Here is a 19,271-nt window from a genome sequence, read left to right as displayed (position 1 = left end):
TACATCCAGCTTTGCTTTTCTTTTTCAAAATCGCTTTAGCTATTCACAGTCTTTTGTGGCTCCATATAAAATTTAAGATTTTTTGTTCCAGTTCTGTGAAAAATGCTATTGATATTTTTATAAGGATTGCATTAAATGTGTGGATTGCTTTGGGTAGTATAGACATTTTAACAATATTTGTTCTTCTAATCCATGAGCATGGAATGTCTTTCCATTTCTTTGTGTCATCTTCAGTTTCTTTCCTCAATGTTATAACTTATAGCTTTCAGAGTACAAGTACTTCACCTGCTTGGTTAGGTTTATTCCTAGGTATCTTATTATTTTTGGTGCAGTTGTAAATAGTATTGTTTTCTTAATTTCTTTTTATATTCCTTCAATATTAATGTATAAAACTGCAACAAATTTCTGCATTTTGTATCCTGAGACTCACTGAATTCTATATCAGTTCTAGTAGTTTTTTGGTGAAGTGTTTCAGATATCCTATATAGAGTATCATGCCATCTGCAAAGAGTGAAAGTTTTACTTTTTCCTTACCAATTTGGACACATTTTTTTTCATTGTCTGATTGCTGTGGATAGTACTTTCAGAACTATTATGAATAAAAGTAATGAGAGTGGACTTGCTTTTCTTGTTCCTGACCTTAGGAGGAAAGCTCTCAGTTTTTCCTATTGAGTATAATGTTTTCTGTGGGTTTTTTATATGTGGCCTCCATTATGATGAGCGGTGTTCCCTCTATATCTACTTTGTTGATGGTTTTTATCATGAATGGATGTTGTCTATGTCAAATGTTTTTTCTGCCTCTATTGAAATGATAATATGTTTTTTCATGTTATTGATGTAATGTATCACATTTATTATATTGTGAATACTGACCTATTCTTGCATTCCAGGATTAAATCCCACTTGATCATATTGATTGATTTTTTTAACATACCGTTGGATTTATTTTGATGGTATTTTGTTGAGTATTTTTGAGTCTATGTACATCAGAGATATTGGCCTGTAGTTCCCTTTTTTTGTGTGGTTATCTTTATCTGGTTTTGGTATCAGGGTTACACTGGCTTCATAGAATGTATTCAGAAGCTTTCCTTCTTCTATTTTTTTGGAATAGTTTGAGAAAATTAGGTATTAACTGTCCTTTAAATGTTTGGTAAAATTTGTCTGTGAAGCCCTCTGCTTCTGGACTTTTGTTTGTTGGGAGTTTTGTTTTGTTTTGTTTTTATTGATTCAGTCTCCTTGCTGGTAATTGGTCTGTTCAAGTTTTCTACTTTTTTCCTGCTTCAATCTTGGTAGTTTACATATTTCTAGGAATTTATTGGTTTCTTCTAGGTTGTCTAATTTGTCATTTTTCATAACATTCTCTTACAATTGTTTGTATTTCTGTGGTATTGGTTGTTATTTCTACTCTTTCATTGGTGATTTTGTTTATTTGAGTACTTTCTCTCTCTCCCTTTTTTCTATTTTTGATTAGTCTGGTTAGGTTTATAAATTTTTTTGATCTTCTCAAAGAACCAGGTCCTGGCTTGATTGATGTATTCTCTTTTTCTTTTAGTTTCTATACCGTTTTGTTTTGTTTTGTTTTGTTTTGTTTTTTGGTTGTTTTTTTTTTTTTTCTCTAATCTTTATTCTTTCCTTCCTTCAGCTGGTTTGGGTTTTGTTGTTCTTTCTCTAGCTCCTGTCAGTTTAAAGTTAGGTTGTTTATTTGATATTTTTATTTCTTGAGTTATTCCTGTCTTGCTATAAATTTCTGTCTTAGAACCACATTTGCTGCATCCTGAAGGGTTTGGACAGTTGTGTTTTTATTTTCACTTCTCTCCATGTAATTTTTAAAAATATTTATTTAATTATTTTGAAAGACAGAGAGAGAGGGAGAGAGAGTGCATGTGCAGGTTAGGGGAACAGAGAGAAGGAGAAAGAGAATCCCAAGCACTCTATGCACTGTCAGCACAGAGACCAACATGGGTCTCAATCCCATGAAATATGAAATCATGACCTGAGCTGAAACCAAGAGTCAGATGCTTAACTGACTGAGCCACCCAGGTGCCCTCTCCATGTAATTTTTGATTTCTTCTTTGATTTCTTGGTTGACCCATTCGTTGTTTAGTAGTATGTTATTTAAACACTTTGTATTTGCATTCTCTCCAGACTTTTTTCTTGTGGTTGATTTCTTGTTTCATAGTGTGTGGTCAGAAAAGATTCATGGTATGTATTTGATATTTTTTAATTTGTTTAGGCTTCTTTTGTGGCCCAGTATGTGATCTGTTCTGGAGAATGTTCTGTGGGTACTCAAAACATTGTGTATTCTGCTGTTTTAAGATGGAATGTTCTGAATATATCTGTTAAATCCATCTGTTCCAGTGTGTCAATTAAAGCCACTGTTCCCCTGTTGATTTTCTGTTTGGATGATATTTTCATCAATGTAAATAGGGTGCTAAAGTCCCCTAGTATTATTGTGTTATTATCAGTTGGTTCCTTTACATTTGTTTATAACTGTTTTATGAGTGTGGTTTCTCCTATTTTGAGTGCATAAATATTTACACTTGATATATCTTCTTGTTGGATTGTCCCCTGTATTATTACATGGTGTACTTCTTTGTCTACTTTTAGACTTTGTTTTAAAGTCTATCATGTCTAGTATAAGTATGGCTACTCAATATTTCTTTTGGCATGCATTTGCATGTTAAGTAATTCTCTGTTCCTTCACATTGAATATGCAGGTGTCTTTAGGTCTGAAACGACTCTCTTGAAGACAGCATATAGATGGGTCTTGTATTTTTTTTATCCATTTTGTCACCCTATCTCTTTTGATTGGAGCATTTAGTCCATTTTCATTCAAAGTAATTATCAGTAGATATGTATTTATTTCCATTTTGTTCATTTTTTTTAGTTGTTTTGTACTTTTTCTGTCATCCTTTCTTCTCCTCTTTTTCACGGTTTGCTGGCTTTCTTTAATGATATACCTGAATTCTTTACTCTTTATATTTTGCATATTTATTACTGTCTTTTATTTAGAGTTACCATTCAGGTTGTATATAACATCTTTTGCATATAGCAGTCTATATTAAGCTGATGGTTGCTTAATTTTGAACCTATTCTTTACTCCTCTCCCCTCCTCATTTCTAATATTTGATATATTTTCATTTTTTTTCTTTTGTGCTTCTCTTGGAAGATATTTGCAGGTATATATATATTTTTGCTTTTATACTTTCTATTTTTCTCATGGATTTTGTTTTACACTCACAGAGTCATCCTTAACATTTCTTGTAATCCTGGTTTAGTGGTCATAAATTCTTTTAACTTTTGTTTGGGAAATTCTTTACAGGAGTACATTATATCTTAAGAAAACACTTTCTTTGCTCATCCATAAAAAACTCCTCATCTGTCAAAGTTTTATCATGAGATTGCAGCCATTCATTGATATCTTCAGGCTCCACTTCTAATTCTACCCAATTCTCTTGCTATCTCTACCGTATCTGCAGATACTTCCTCCACTGAAGTCTTGAACATGGCAAAGTCATTCAGGAACATTGGAATCAACTTCTTCCTAACTCCTGTTAATGTTGCTATTTGGACCTTTTCTTTTGAATCATTGATATTCTTAATGGCATCTCAAATGGTGAATCCTTTCCAGGAGGTTTTTCAATTTACTTTGCCAAGATCAATCAGAGGAAACACTATCTATGGTAGCTATGGCCTTAAAATGTGTTTCTTAAATAATAAGACTTGAAAGTCAAAATCACTCCTTAATTCATGGACTTCAGAATGGAAATTGTTTTAGCAGGCATGAAAACAACATCAGTCTTGTATATCTCCATAAGAGCTCTTGATTTACCAGGTGCATAGTCAATGATCAGCAAGATTTTGAAAGGATTTTTTTTTCTGAACTGTAGTTCTCAATGGTGGGCTTAAAATAATCAGCATACCATGTTATAAACAAATATGCTGTCATCTAGGCTTTGTTGTTCCATTTATAGAGCACAAGAAAAATAGATTTAGTATAATTCTTAAGAGTCTTAGGATTTTTGGAATGGTAAATGAGTCAGCATGTCCTTTGAAACTTTGAAGCTAGGCATTGACTTCTCCTCCTATCTATGAAAATCCTAGATGTCATCTTCCAACAGAAGGCTGTGTCACCTACATTGAAAATCTGTTTGGTGTAGCTAGCTTCGTTAATTATCTTAGCTAGATCTTCTGGATAACTCTCTGCAGCACTTGATACTTCACTTTCACTTTTATGTTATGGAGAATGCTTCTTTAATTTTCATGAACCAACCTCTTTTAGCTTCAAACTTTTTTTTCCTTAAACTTTCCTCACCTCTTTCGGCCTTCATGGAATTGAAGAATTGGGGCCTTGCTCTGTATTAGGGTTTGGTTTAAGGGTATTTGTAGCTAGTTTGATCTTTTGTCCAGACTACTAATATTTTCTCCATATCAGCAATAAAGCTGTTCTGCTTTCTTATAATTTTTGTGTTCACCGGAGTAGCACTTTTAATTCTTTTTTCAAGAAATTTTCCTTTGCATTCACAACTTGGCTAACTGGTGCAAGAGGACTTTCTTTCAAACTATCCCAGATTTTGGCATGCATTCTTCACTAAATTTAAACTTTTAAAGATTTTAAAGTAAGAGACATGCAATTCTTCTTTTCACTTGAACACTTGGAGGCCATTGTAGTGTTATTAATTGGCCTAACATCAATATTGTTATGTTTCAAAGAATAGGAGGGCTAGACGAGAGGGAGAGAAATGGGAGAATGACTGGTTGATGGAGTGGTAAGAATACACACATTTATTAAGTTTGCTGTCCTGTGTGGGTGTGGTTCATGACCCCCTGAAACAATAGTATCAGTTAAGGTCACTGATCACAGATACCATAACAATTATGATAACAATGAAAAGGTGAAAAATTGCAAGAATAACCAAAATGCAACAGAGACATGAAGTAACCAAATGCTGTTGGAAAACTGGTGTCAATAGACTTGATGGATGCCATAAACCTTTAATATATATTAAAAAATGCAATATCTAAAATGTGATTATAAATAAATATATAAATAGATAAAAAATAAAATGTGATAAAGAGAAGCACAATATAATGAGGTATGCCTTATATTTAGATAGTTCATGTGATAGTTTTAGTTCATGTGTCTTTCAGGGAATTTGAAGTGGATACACAACTGTAATAAAGGTGACATACCCAGAAAGTGGCTTCTCAATCAACAAGAAAAAAAATACAATAATGATTATTTGTTGTAGACTCTAAGTCTAAGGTTCTCCTTTGTCCAGCAAAAGAGCAGACACAGGATTAAAGCAAAAGATGGCTAATGTCCGGGAAAAGACAAGAGCCCCAAATAAGGGTCCTTACCCCATATTTATTCAGCTCAGAAGGCTTACAAACATGATGGGTGTGTACAAAGAGACAAACTAGGATCATTAACTTGGGGACATGAGGGAAAAGGGGGACTTTGAAGATATACAGTGTGTGGGGTTTGGGTCAATAGAAAACAAAATCTGGCTGCTGGGCAGATGGGTAGTTGGTTGTTAATGGCAGACAGGAGGCGCTGTGCTTATTTATCTTTGCTAGCCTAGGGGATGAGACAGATAGGGGGAATAACCTCAGGGTTAATAAGGAACCTTTTTGGTTAACCTTCTCTGCTTTGGGCTGCTTTGCCTGCAGCACAGAGGTCCATAGTCCACCAATTTACCTAACCTGGCCCTATTCTCCTATGGAGGGAGCTTTTCTGCTATAGTACTAAATTGGGGGTGCTTCCATCCTGAATATATAGTCTTGTTTATTTCATATACCTATGTATTGGGCACCTTTGCGCTGCTCCTATTTTAGGCCTTTGCCTCTCCCTCTCTATTCTGTGGGCTCTTCACCCCCTCTCTATTTTGGGGTACCTTTGCAACTCCCTATTCCTGGCACCTTTGTGCTTCCCTATTCTCAGCGTGTCTTTGCACCCCCCTATCTTGGAGTGCCAATCTGGTTTACCCAAACTTGGGTGTGAGCATTTTATGACTTTGTATTTCTTTATGACTTCTTAACCAATTGGTGTAAGCCCCGGGGGATTCCTAAGCTTATCCCCCACAATTATTCTCTGGGTTCACTTTTTTTTTGATGTTTTCATTAAACATCCATTAAAATGGATACAAAATAATGAAAAGTTTCATTAAGTGCTAAGAAAATGTCAAACTATAATATGTTAAGGTATGGTTCAGTGGTAATTGATCAGAATACAGAATCAGAATTTGAAATGACCTATACTGAATATAAATTAAACACTCCAGTGGCATGTCACAGTGAGCTTCTGAAGAGTATAGGGAGACAGTTTTCAAAATCATTTTATTTTTGTTAAGTAAACGCTTATCAGAAAAGAATTATCTTTAATACATAGTGTCTCCTTTTGAATGCTACATCAAATATGGGATACAAAATATATTACAAGTAATAATGGAGATGTATGTACATTGTTATTATACACTATGTATTTTAAAATGATTTTCAAATATTGTCTCTTTTTCCCATTATTCTTCTACATTATGTCAATAATATTTTAGAGTTTGTTATTTCTATTTGACAGACTGGGAAACTGAGATGCAGTGGTTAAGCCATTTGCTCAAAATTAGTATATACCACATATTATTTATAGATTCACCTATTGATGGACAGACACTTGGGCTACTTCCATCATTTGGCTGTTGTAAATAATACAATAAACATATAGAATTGTTGAATCTCTCTATTGTGCACCCAAAACTAATATAACACCGTATGTTAACTGTGAGAAATAAGGGAGATGATTCATTTTCAGAAATACCAAATAAAAGCTGTGCTGTCTAGTTAACAATAATTCCTACTGGAAATATGTACGATTCCCACTCTCCAAGAATGGAGTTCCAAATCTTTAAATACTTCACTTCCTGGTTTTTCCCCTCGATTTCATGGGCTTATTTTTGTGGGTTTTGCAATGAGCATGCGCTGAAGAACAAAGGAGGGACTGAAAGTCTCTGCATCACCTCAGGGAATGTATATTTGTTCAAGTCAGACTACTTTTTCCCTTACATGGGCATAGGCGACATCTGGGTAAGTCTGTAACCTCTGAAGTACTCAGGCAGTGAGGAATTAGGGGAGGGACTTGCACATGAAGAGATAAATTGTTTACTATAAGTGCCCGTAGTATGCCTGTCCATCAGACACCTGCTCTTGCAAGAATGTTGATTAAAGCCTCATTTCACTGTGCTCTGAGTCTCTGCATCCCTCCTTTGATTGGGTCAGTGGGCTTATTTCTTACATTAGCTATACTGGAATTAAAATTTGAAAAATACAGAGTTAGGTAATGGAATTGGCAGTACTAGATAACGAGACTCCTGATCCTTTACGTTTACGTTAGCCTTCATTCATTCACTCAGTAAATACATTCTTTTGACTCCTTCCACATGTGAGACATTCTTCTGGATGTGGGGGATATGGTGAGACAAAAACTCATGGTTATTGACTTTATTGAATTTATACATTCTAGAAATATAAAGGCTAGTAGATAGCTACCTAAAGACTTATAAAAGACTGCACAGAGTAGAAATATTTGGTAAAATATTTAAAAATACATAGTTTGCTATAAAATGTAAAATAAAAGAATGGTTAAATGAAATGTGATATTTTTGTGAGTTAGAGATCTAACACACCAGAGATATTCATGGAAGGAAGAATTTGATTTTAAAATGTGTGTACAAAATGTGTTTAGGGACTGGTTCTTTATTCCCAGGGGAATGAAGAAATTAACATTTCTCCAGGAGCTCCCTACTGTCTTAATGTTAATGACTTGCTAGAGGGAAAAACAACCTTAGCTTGACAACAGCTAGGCCTCCAGTAATCTGTAAGTCTTCTTTAACATATGAAAATCCCTTTAAGAAACTTCCTCTTTATCTCCCCCACTCCATAGTATATAAAAGAATCACCCCTCACACTTATAACACATCTCTTTCTGCCCATGGGTTGTATCTCCGCTTTAATAAAGTCACCTTATTTTTGCACCAAAAAAAAAAAAAAAAAAGGAAAAGGTGCATCCTCATGTCTGAAAAGGAAAACTAATGAGATGGCATTATTTACTACTAAGAGATGAAAGAAATTTTAAAACAGAAGCATAAAATTGTAGCCAGTAATTTTATCATAAAGGCAATATATGAAAGAGAAAAAAGTGGATAAATGGTAAGGTATGCACATTTTTAGAAGTTAATGATCATGTGTAAATGACTAGTTTAGATCTTACAAGTAATCTGTGCTAGAAAAGGAAGAAAATAAATACCATGTAATAATATTTTCATTAATTTTTTTCTTTCCAACTTTGTATTTAAATTATAGTTGGTTAGCCTACAGTGTAATATTAGTTTCAGGTGTACAATATAGTGATTCATTACTTCCATACAACACCTGGTGCTTGTCACAAGCAAACTCCTTAATCCCCATCACTTATTGAACCCTTCCTCTCTCCCACCTTTCTAGTAATCATCAGTTTATTCTCTATAGTTGAGTCTGTTTCTTGGTTTGTCTCTCTCTTTATAAATATTTTTGTTTTAGAACTTTAATCATGAAACATTTTGGTTACTTTTTGGCGATTTGTGATTATTACTCTCATAATTATTAATAAAGGCAGTCATGAAAAGAATAAATTACAGTTTAAAGAGTTATTTCATATCAATCCATTTTATCCTCAAGTATAACTTAATGTTTTTAACCTTCAATCTTTGACTACAACCTAGAGTTTTCATGAAGAATCACATTTTGTAAATAAGATAATTAGGAGTTCCTGGGTGGCTCACTTGGTTAAGTGTCTGACTCTTTATTTCACCTCTTTATTTGCACTGACAGCACAAAGCCTGCTTGGGATTCTGCTTGGGAATCTCTCTCTGCCCCTCTCCCACTTGTGTGCACATGCTCTCTCTCTCTTTCTCTCTCTCAAAATAAATAAACCTTTAAAAAAATTAAAAATAAGATAATTAAATACTAAGTGGAACAATTATGTGGTTAGTAAATTGTAATGATCTCTGACTATAATTCCAGTGCTAGAAAAGAGTATCTGAGTGCTTGGGAATTATTTTATACTGTTTATACTTCTATTAATGAAGGTCATAAATGTATTGCTTTTGGAAAATACAAGTGTTATGAATGTTTTCTTTTTTTAAACATTAGGAGCTTTTGTCAGGTAATCACTAAGCAATATAGAAACTTTTAATCAGAATCTTCCATTTACTAGTATCATATAGATATGACTTTGGAGGAAATTGTCCTATATAATTCCATTTGTATCATAGTACGAGACTTTAAAAATGATATGTTTTTCTTTGTATGTTACTACCTATTCTACATGGTCCTAGAAACAAAATATTTATCCATGTTTTGACTTTAATTTTTGTGTATTCATGGTTGATTTTAGGCAAATTGTAAAATAGGTGGAAGCTTCCACTCAATGAATAACAGAAAATTTAAGCAGAAAGTATAAACAAATATTCTGTCTTATGTGTAATATATGTAAGACCAGGTATGAAGATATGTAGATCTTATTTATGATGCAAGATATAAACAAATATATATTGGAGCCTTACTTTAGAAATAAGCAATGTTCACAGTATGGAATTTAAAATGGTTCCTCTACCTTTCTACAAGACTATGGTATGTAAATAAAGGAAATTATTTGGTGTAATATTTAGCCTATTTTCAATCACACAAATTCCCATTGACTTTTGCATAAACCTTTGAGAAAATTCCCATATTGTAGGTATCACTTATATACACATAATATACAGATGGTGTATATACTCTAAATTGATCTGTTCCATTCTCAAATTCTGACTGTGCATACTACAATAAAATTATTCAGCTGTTATTCTTACACCACAAACATTGGGCAGAATAGTGTTAGAACATGCAGCACACATAATGAATCCACTAAAATTATCAAAAGTATTTGGAGGAAGGTGGTGGTACATAGAGAATAAACTCCTCTGCCAGCTTTGATGGGATAAAATGTGTTTCTGAAACATTTATTTCTACTGCTACTACTGTCATCAGTTCACGAAAGCTGTGTAAAACTAATGAAGATTATATACAAACAAAAAGTAATTAAACGTCAAATGGAAAACAAATGGATTTATTTAATTTCATGAGTCATAATGGAATCTGAAAAGCCTGTAATTCAAATTTTAATGGAAAGATGAGGGGTTCTTTTTTGGCTGTCATCATGCTGATAGTATCATAAAGGGGTTGATGTAAATAAATATGTCTTTTGGCACATTATGACCTTCATAGTTTCAGAAGAAATTCAAGGGGTGCTTGGCTGGATCAGTCAGTAGAGCATGTGACTCTTAATTGTGGAGTTGTGAGTTCAAGCTTCACGCTTGGGATAGAGATTACCTAAAATTCAAAAAAATAAGAAATTCAATATCAAGGGCAAACTAACACTTGAGGAACACTTTTGGTTGGACACCTTTGTGACTTCATTGGTATATGTAATTAATAGTGAAACTTTCCCATTACTATGTTAATATAAATGGCTTTTAAAAATTTCAACAAGCCTCCCTTTTTTTACAGTTTAAATAACATTATTTGTTATTAGTTATTCATGCTAAAATAATCACCATTGTGGCACTCTTGGGTTTTCATTTCTCTTTTCTAAATATTCCCAAAGTGTAAGTTACTTGACCTAGTTGTTTTTGAGTTTACTGAAAGGAATGTTTGCTTTCTGCAAAATGTTTTTAAAACAAAAAGTAAAAAAAAAGAGAAGACATATATCTTATTTTCACTCTTTAAAGAAGGTCTAGTGAAGTATACACCAAAACAAGGATAGTATTTATCAATTGTTTAATCTTAACAGAATTTTCAAAAACTACATTAGAAAGCCAATTCAAATTTATAATATCAGATGGTTTATTTAATTTCCTTGAAGATTTTTTAAGACTGTGAAGAGATTGCCCACCATATAGAGTCTGGTAGTTAAGAATTATGTAAAAATTTATATGTTTTTGGTATATACTAATTATATATAAATAATAACAGCTCTTATTTGTATAGCATTTAATATCTATAACAATCCTATGCATGAATAAAACAGGTGTTAATATCTACATTTTAGAGATAAATAAAACAAGCCAAGGGTCTGATATGTTTAAGTGATCTGTGAAAATTCAGATCTCACACTGTATACCTAAATGTCTTTCCATTTCACCACACTGACAGTAGCATGGCATACATCAAAAAATTCCCATATTTCCCTATCATTCTAGGGGCTAATACATTTAATAATGTAGTAGAAAGGACAGTGAGTATCAAGAGGCTTCTGTTCCCAGGATAAGATCTGCTAATAATTAGCTGTGTGATCTTGGGAAAACATTTATGTGAGTTGGCAACTGAAAAATGTTCGTAAGTCTATAAACTCAGCAGATGTATTACCTATTAATTCCTTAAAATTACTGGAAGATGTACTTAAGGTGACTAAAGAATGAATAAAAGTAAATAATTCAAGGACAGGTATGTTGTAGTATAAAAGAACCAGCAATGAGCAATGAAAGTAGTAAAGCAGAGTTTTTCAAAATAATCTTTGTTAATATGGTTATATACTTAACACAAAATTTTGAAAACTCTGGAAAGTTAAAGTATATAGCTCAATAATATTAACTTATTTTAATATTAATGATAATTTGTATCTGAAATCCCAGATTATATCAATAAATGCTGGAAAATGCTGGGAAGCCAAAGATGGAAATAAAAACATACTAATGTTTATATCTTAAATTCTGGCAATGACAATTTCATTATGACATCTATAAGAAAAGTAGATTTCATCATTTTGAACCACTTTCTTTTTCTTATTCTAAAACCACTTGAAAGAAGGAAAAATGCCCAAATATACATCTTACTTTTCTAATCAGCAAATGTAAAGCAAGCTTATTTGCAGGAGGTGGATGCTACCAAAACAAAGCTATTCATCAGAAATCTTAAAGGGCCTATTTTTAGGTTGATTTATCATTTTTTTAAAAAAACTTAACATTTATTTATTTTTGAGAGACAGAGACAGAGCATAAACAGATGAGGGGCAGAGAGAGAGATATACAGAATCCAAAGCAGGCTCCAGGCTCTAAGCTGTCAACACCAAGCTGACACAAGGCTTGCACTCATGAACTGCAAGTTCATGACCTGAGCCAAAGTTGGGTGCTTAACTGACTGAGCCACCCAGGCACCCCGATTTATCATTTTTAAAGTGAAACACTAAGAGTGAACATCTGAACACATCACGTAATAGATATTATATTAGGAAGAAGTAATTATTGAAGAAATGTGGTCTTGGTTCTCTGGTTTCATGGAAGTCATTAATATGGTCTTTTCACATATCTTATTGGACCTAGGCTAAAAATAATCATAAACTCATTTCTCACATAATTAAATAAAATTCCCTGCACCTCAGAATTTCAAAAACTAAAAAAGGGCATGTCCTTTTTCAGTAGGTTTCTTTACTGCTTAGTAAATCACATTCACTGATCATTAAACCAGGAAGCTAGAGTAACTTCTTCCGAAGAGGAAGAATTCATTATTGCAACCCTGTGGTTAATCCTGATAACCATTTGATGAGGCTTTGGACAAAAGCATGATGAATGGGAATGTGCGTACACATGTTCATGCAAAGATAAAACACATATATGTAGGGCGCCCGGGTATCTCAGTTGGTTAAGTGACTGACTCTTGATCTCAGCTCAGGTCAAGATCTCCTGGTTTGGGAGTTCAAACCCTGCATCAGGTTCTGTTCATGGAGCCTGCTTGGGATTCTCTGTCTCCTTTTCTCTCTGCCCCTTCCCTGCTCTCTAGCTCTCTCAAAAATAAATAAACATTAAAAAAAGAGAAAACACATATGTGAGATAAGTGTCAAATCACTTGAAGTGGTACATTTAATGTTTATTTTTGAGAGAGAGAGTGCACATGAGAGAGTGCAAGTGGGGGTGGGGCAGAGAGAGAGAGAGGGAGACACAGGATCTGAAGCAGGCACCAGGCTCTGAGCTGTCAGCACAGAGCCTGACATGAGGCTTGCACTCACAAACTGCGAGATCATGACCTGAGCTGAAGTCAGATAGATGCTTAACCGACTGAGCCACCCAGGTGCCCCGAAGTGGTACATTTAAATACCAGTGCCAATTAATATTCGTATGTTTCATGTATATTTAAATTGCCAGCTCTCAGAAAGGACTATATATAGTTAGCAGGGCTCTGAGATAAATTAAAAGTAAGAATCTCCTTTCCTGTCTCTTAAATCTATACCCATTTCTGTTCAGAATACAAAGTAATATAGAGTTTTCCATCAGTAGACTATACTTTAATAAGGAAATGAGATAGGTATACTAATAAGGCAGTACCAGAATTAACATGTGCTAACTGTAGGCAAATGGTTGTTGCCACATTAATAAAATTACTCCCCTCAATATTCACGTGACTGAACCTCATTGCTTTCACATCTTTATGTAACTACTACCATGAATGGTATAAGTATTACCAAAAGCAATATGTAAAGTATTAAAAGTGTTTGGTGGTAATTTTGCATCCCTTTTATGTTACTTTGGCTAAATGTGTTGCTGTTGAATATATTTATAGTGTGTTAGATAAGTGTGTTAGATAATTGCTGCCTCATTTCTTACCCCAAACTCTCACTTTAATTTCAGAATGACAAAAAGATGCCTACAAGATTCAAAAAACAGAGTGAACATCTTAAGCATGCTATTGATTGTGTTCTTGTCATGATATCGGAAAGAAGAAGGGCCCGTATTCTACATGGCATTAATGAACAATCACCTCATAACATTCTAACAGCTACTCTTGAACTGATAAATGTGGTCAAGATGATACTAAACATTCTGGAAAGGTAATTCCTCACATCTGATCTGTAAAGCCTTAAGATGCATTTTGTCTTCTTTTTCCCTCTTCAGAAAACTTATGTATAGATTAGATTTTATTTCTACAATATCTTTCAAATACAATTACAGATTTTTATTGATACTCTGAATATCTCCCTAGAGTGAAAAAATATATTTATAAAACTCGCTTTAAATGAAATATTTGATCATCTTACTTTTTACAGAAATAAAACAATTTACAAGTAATATTTGTTTTACCAAGGACTTTCTTTCGGCTTCCTTTATAGATCAAACTCTGCTGCTGTATTAGAAACACTTGTTTTTCTGTAGTCCTTTAGGAATGCACAAAAGTTAACACCAAAGCCCTAAAATACTTTCTCTGGACTATTTTCAGCAACAAAATAATGCTTTTTTATATATTTATTATATTAGGATAAACAAGAGTCAATAGTGCTTTTAAAACTCTGTGTTGCTCAGAGAAAGGTTTAGAAATCAAAGGCTAATGATTTCTAATTTTATTATGGTAATAACCTTTAGGTAACATTAATATTTCAGTTTCCTAAAAAAAATCAGTTTCCTAATTGTTACCTTGATCAAAGACTACATAGTCAACTCTATATTCTACACACAAATGAAGCATTATACGGATATTTATTCTTATGCCTTTTGTTTCTGCTATCAGAAAGTATTATACCCCAAAGATAGACAGGTTAAGTAGTGAGAGAGGGAAGCATGTGTTTATGATCAATGAGAGAAGAGAAGTCACAATAGTTTTCCCTCTTTGTTATTCCCTTATTGGATTCTTTTTCATCTTTCATTTCAATTGATGCTTGAGTGACAAGCCCATTTTGTTCACATGAACGGATAAAGTGGGATGAAATGACTGACCTGCTTTTTCAAATAAATTTCAAATTGGATATTAGATAAAACATAAGAAATTCATAAATTCCACTACTTCCTCTCGTCTGAGCCCCTTACAGATATCTGTCTGGCAACAAGTTGAAACGGAAAATAATTGAAATCCTTGGAATTAGCTCAAGTTAAGGAAAATAGGGAAAGGAATAATGGTCACTCAACAGAAATAGCCACAGGAATGAGTAGTGGCAACAGAAGACCCCCAAAATGAATATAATTTCCTTCATTGATAGCTGATTATTCACAGTATTAAATTGTCTTGTATTATTAAAGTAGTCTCATTACAAAACTCAAATCATGGCTGCATTATTGAGAAGGATGCTTTGGACATTTTCATTATATAACTAATTTGGGGGCCCCTTAGCTCTCTGAATAGTGAAACCATGCAAGATTAAAAGGGGCTTATATTGTTCTTACAGTATTTTGTTGTAAGTAGTCCTTAATATTTTGTAGTAGCAGATTCCTCTTTAAAAATGATATAATCTATGTAAAATTACCTCATATAACAGCTTTTGAATATGGCAAACTTATGGTTCACCTTAGCACCTTCTTTCCTAACAGCTTGAATATTTTAAACTTTATTTTTTTTCCCAATTACACCTTTATTGCATTTATATTCTAATACAACCTGTAATCTCAACAAGTAATTTCTCCTAATAGTGATAGTATTGTTCATGGTACCGAAGTCTCTCTTCAGCTCAAGCTAAATGGGTAGTAATTGCATTCAAAATATTTCCAGACCTTTGGATACTGTCTGACATTTTTATGTATTCAACATATCTCTATTATCAGCTAAATCATTGAAACAAATTTATTGAAATGTCATATTAGTTTTCCCAATTTTCTTAATTTTTATTCCCCTTCAACCCTATTTTACAAATGTCAAGACAGTTTTAGATGTAACAATTTTTTTTAAAAAAACTGAAATATTTGTCATAGTTTTTACTCTTGTCACTAAAACAAATATTTTCATATAATTAGCTTTTCCCTTAAATTAATTTTATTTTGTTTTATATCAAATTTATGATTATTCTTGATTTTATAACAGCTCTTGCTCCACTTTTGTAGTTTCCTTTACTTATTTTTATACAGTTTTATTCTATAATCTGTGAGCTTATCGAAGCTGAAATATCTTTTCTTTTTTTTTAATTTTTTTTAACATTTATTTATTTTTTGGGACAGAGAGAGACAGAGCATGAACGGGGGGGGGGGCAGAGAGAGAGGGAGACACACAGAATCGGAAACAGGCTCCAGGCTCTGAGCCATCAGCCCAGAGCCCGACGCGGGGCTCGAACTCACGGACCGCGAGAGCGTGACCTGGCTGAAGTCGGACGCTTAACAGACTGCGCCACCCAGGCGCCCCTTTTTTTTTTTTCTTTTCTTTTTTTTTTAGGAAGTCTGGCTATTAAACTTTAGTTTAAAACATTACAGATTCTCATAGTCCTTGCATAAGAAGTAGTGGCAACTGAATAAAAAAACACACTGCATACCTTGCACTGGACATAGTTGCTATTAAACATCTAGGCACTTTTAAATTTCTTAGCTTTAGGTGCTTCTGATTTTTCAAAGACCTCCTAGTAAAGACCATGTCTTGAAAGTTGTGTCAGAGACTCATTTGCCCCATTTCTTTTCATATAGTAACATGGGTTTTAAGAATGTTTGGGGCTCAAAAGCAAAATAATGTTTAGGGCTCAGGCTAATTGAATTTCCTATAAAAAAATTAAATTTCTTTTACCAGATATCTGTTTAGCGTGCTAATTGGAAGAATTGCTTCTTATTTTCTCTCTGAAATTAAATAATTGTGTTGCCAGGAAAATTATTTCTATGGTTTATCCTAAAATTGGCCTTATGTCTATGCTTCTAAAATACAACGTGGGAAAGATGCTATAAAAATGTAAATTTTCCATTATTAGTTTTAATATTGATTTTTTTTGTCAAATTGTGATTCAAACAATTATTTCACTTGGTTTAATCAAATCTATGATTTCAGGACTAAAAATTATTTTTACTTTATTAAAAAGAAGAATATAAATCTAGTGAGTCACCTTGGTAATAGAGATAATAAGTACTTTTGAGATAGAATTGATGTTAGTTCAAGATTTTAATTCAATATGTCATCATGGAAAAAAAGGGAAAAGTTGGTTATATAACCTCCTCCCAAGAAGTTTCCTCTTCTTCTTTTTTTGTATTTTTCTAAAAGACTTAGACTTTTTAATGAGTTATTTGAACATTTTTCAATGGAACTACAGTATACAAAAGATTGGCTTTGCCAACATTATAAGCTTAGATATGTACGATAGAGCTTTATTTGTCACTTTATTAGTAATGGAAGTAACCTATTAAGATTTACTGTGGACATTGTGGGTTTTAAAAAGCTCTTAATTATAATAATAGAAATCTTAGAGTCTGTTGACAATGGCTTCTCTGACTATATTTCTATTAGTCATTAAAATATTTATTGGCTTACTGATTTGAAGTAGAATTTATGACAAAACTCATTGAGGAGGGCAATATAGTAACTCAAGACCACTTACCCAAGCATAACTACCCAATACACTACTTGTAAGGAAACATATTGAGCATGTTTCATGTTGAGAATTAAGGGAGAGGGTAGGATGAAGTAATAGGCTTCATGTTAACCCCATGTTTTCCTGCCTATTGCTCATGTTTTTTTAGTCTAGAAATGGATGAGAAGGGGAAAAATGCATAATTTTGTTCATATGTGCTTCAGAAATAGGTTTACAGAAAATGGCACTTTCATGTAAACATCAGGGATAGTAGTCTAGGAATTGGGGGTAGTCTTATAAATTACTTTTTATTGCTGATTTTTAAAACTAAAACTTCATTTTTCATGTGAGAATAAATATGTTTTCAGTACTGCTATGCTTGTGAATTTATTTTACAAATGACATCCTGAAAATTGTTCTCCATTTTTGGAATATAATAAAATAGATGAAGTGGATGATTATGTTACAACAATGCTATGTAGGATTCATCACCTAATTCAAATTACTACTTGTGATTATAGGTCTCCGAAACCACAGAAGCATAAGAGCTATGCTAGATAAAAATAATAAATCAAACTTTTCAAGTGCCTGTAGTGTACTAAGAAAATTACATCTTTTTTTTATTTGTGCAAATAAAATTAATTACCAGATACAGCCAATCTTTATTTTTCAAGGAATGAATAATCTACTTGTGGATTATATACTTAGTTAATATTTGATACTTTTTCTTTCCCTCTTTTCCTTTCATGTAATAATTTCTACAGTAAGCTAGCCAAGGAAAAAGAAGTAAAAAAATTAAAAAGTTCCCTACTCTGTCTTCCACCTTTTTATAGTAACTTGAAAATGGGAATAACTATTGTAAATTGTGTACCTACCATCTTAGCAGTTTATTGACACTGTAGATACATTACATTGATCAGCTTCCATATATAAGCTTTCTGTTATTATTTGTATAACTTTGTGATGTCTAGAATTTAGCTGACCCTTGGCACTTTTTCATAGTGATCTAAAGCTCTATATATTGCGAGTTATAATTTTCAATTTCCTAAGGTATAAAGCTATGACATTCAATGAAACTGAGATGACAGAATCTCTTCTCATCTTTCCTGGCAGGCCTCCATTTGATTGTATGTCAGAATTTTCCAGTTTGAAAAGCCAACTAATTAAATGCATCACATTACTGAAGCATTTCTCTGAGCAGGTAAGACATGGTTTTGTTGTGATGTTCTCCATACATCCTCATATGTATTTATTTACCAAATACTGTAAATTATTTTCAACAACATCTATATAGCCAGTTTCTTTACCATATCCAATACCAACACTGAAATTCAGGTCCATATTTGGTTATATACAGATAGAATATTTGTATAACTATGCAATGGATTTCTCAACTCAAACATCTTTTTCATTCAATTGGAATTTACCCTTATTGCTGCATTCTTCTAAAACAACTATTGAGCTGAATAGAAACCTTCAAATGCTTACCATTATCCAGTCAACATGGTCTAAAATTGTTAAACTATTATTCAAAACCCTCCTTAGTCCATAATGACCTGTCATTTTTCCATTCTATGTGACCCCTATATTATCCTCAAGATTTTTTTTTTTTGGAGTCAAATAACTAGTTGGATTTGCTACAAAAGTTGAGGCAGCAAAATTACATATTTAAAGTTGGTTCTAAGAGTTCCCCCTTCTCCACATCCTCACCAACATCTGTTGTTTACTGTGTTGTTAATTTTAACCACTCTGACAGGTGTGAGGTGGTATCTCATCGTGGTTTTGATTTGTATTTTTCCCTGATAATGAGTGATGACAAGCATCTTTTCATGTGTCTATTGACCATCTGGATGTCTTCTTTGGAAAAATGTCTATTCATGTCTTCTGCCTATTTTTTTTTCACTTTTCTCTGATTTTATTTATTTATTTTTTTTAAATTTACATCCAAATTAGTTAGCATACA

At 33.0% G+C, this 19,271-nt stretch overlaps 1 protein-coding gene across 2 annotated transcripts in view; it reads left to right on the top strand.

Moving 5' to 3' along the window:
- LOC121025332 (uncharacterized) overlaps positions 1-19,271 on the top strand; it is a 357,007-nt gene that overhangs the window by 116,962 nt on the left and 220,774 nt on the right. For both annotated transcript variants that reach the window (XM_040467877.1, XM_040467876.1), the window contains 2 exons: positions 13,695-13,894; positions 18,422-18,509. In XM_040467877.1, coding sequence (XP_040323811.1) covers positions 13,695-13,894; positions 18,422-18,509 — 288 coding nt within the window. The remainder of the gene's footprint in view (positions 1-13,694; positions 13,895-18,421; positions 18,510-19,271) is intronic.

This window comes from Herpailurus yagouaroundi, unplaced genomic scaffold, assembly GCF_014898765.1.
Source record: "Herpailurus yagouaroundi ecotype Mexico unplaced genomic scaffold, PumYag 67623, whole genome shotgun sequence".
Classification (NCBI taxonomy): Eukaryota; Metazoa; Chordata; class Mammalia; order Carnivora; family Felidae; genus Herpailurus; species Herpailurus yagouaroundi.
This window is presented reverse-complemented; position numbering and strand designations above follow the sequence as displayed.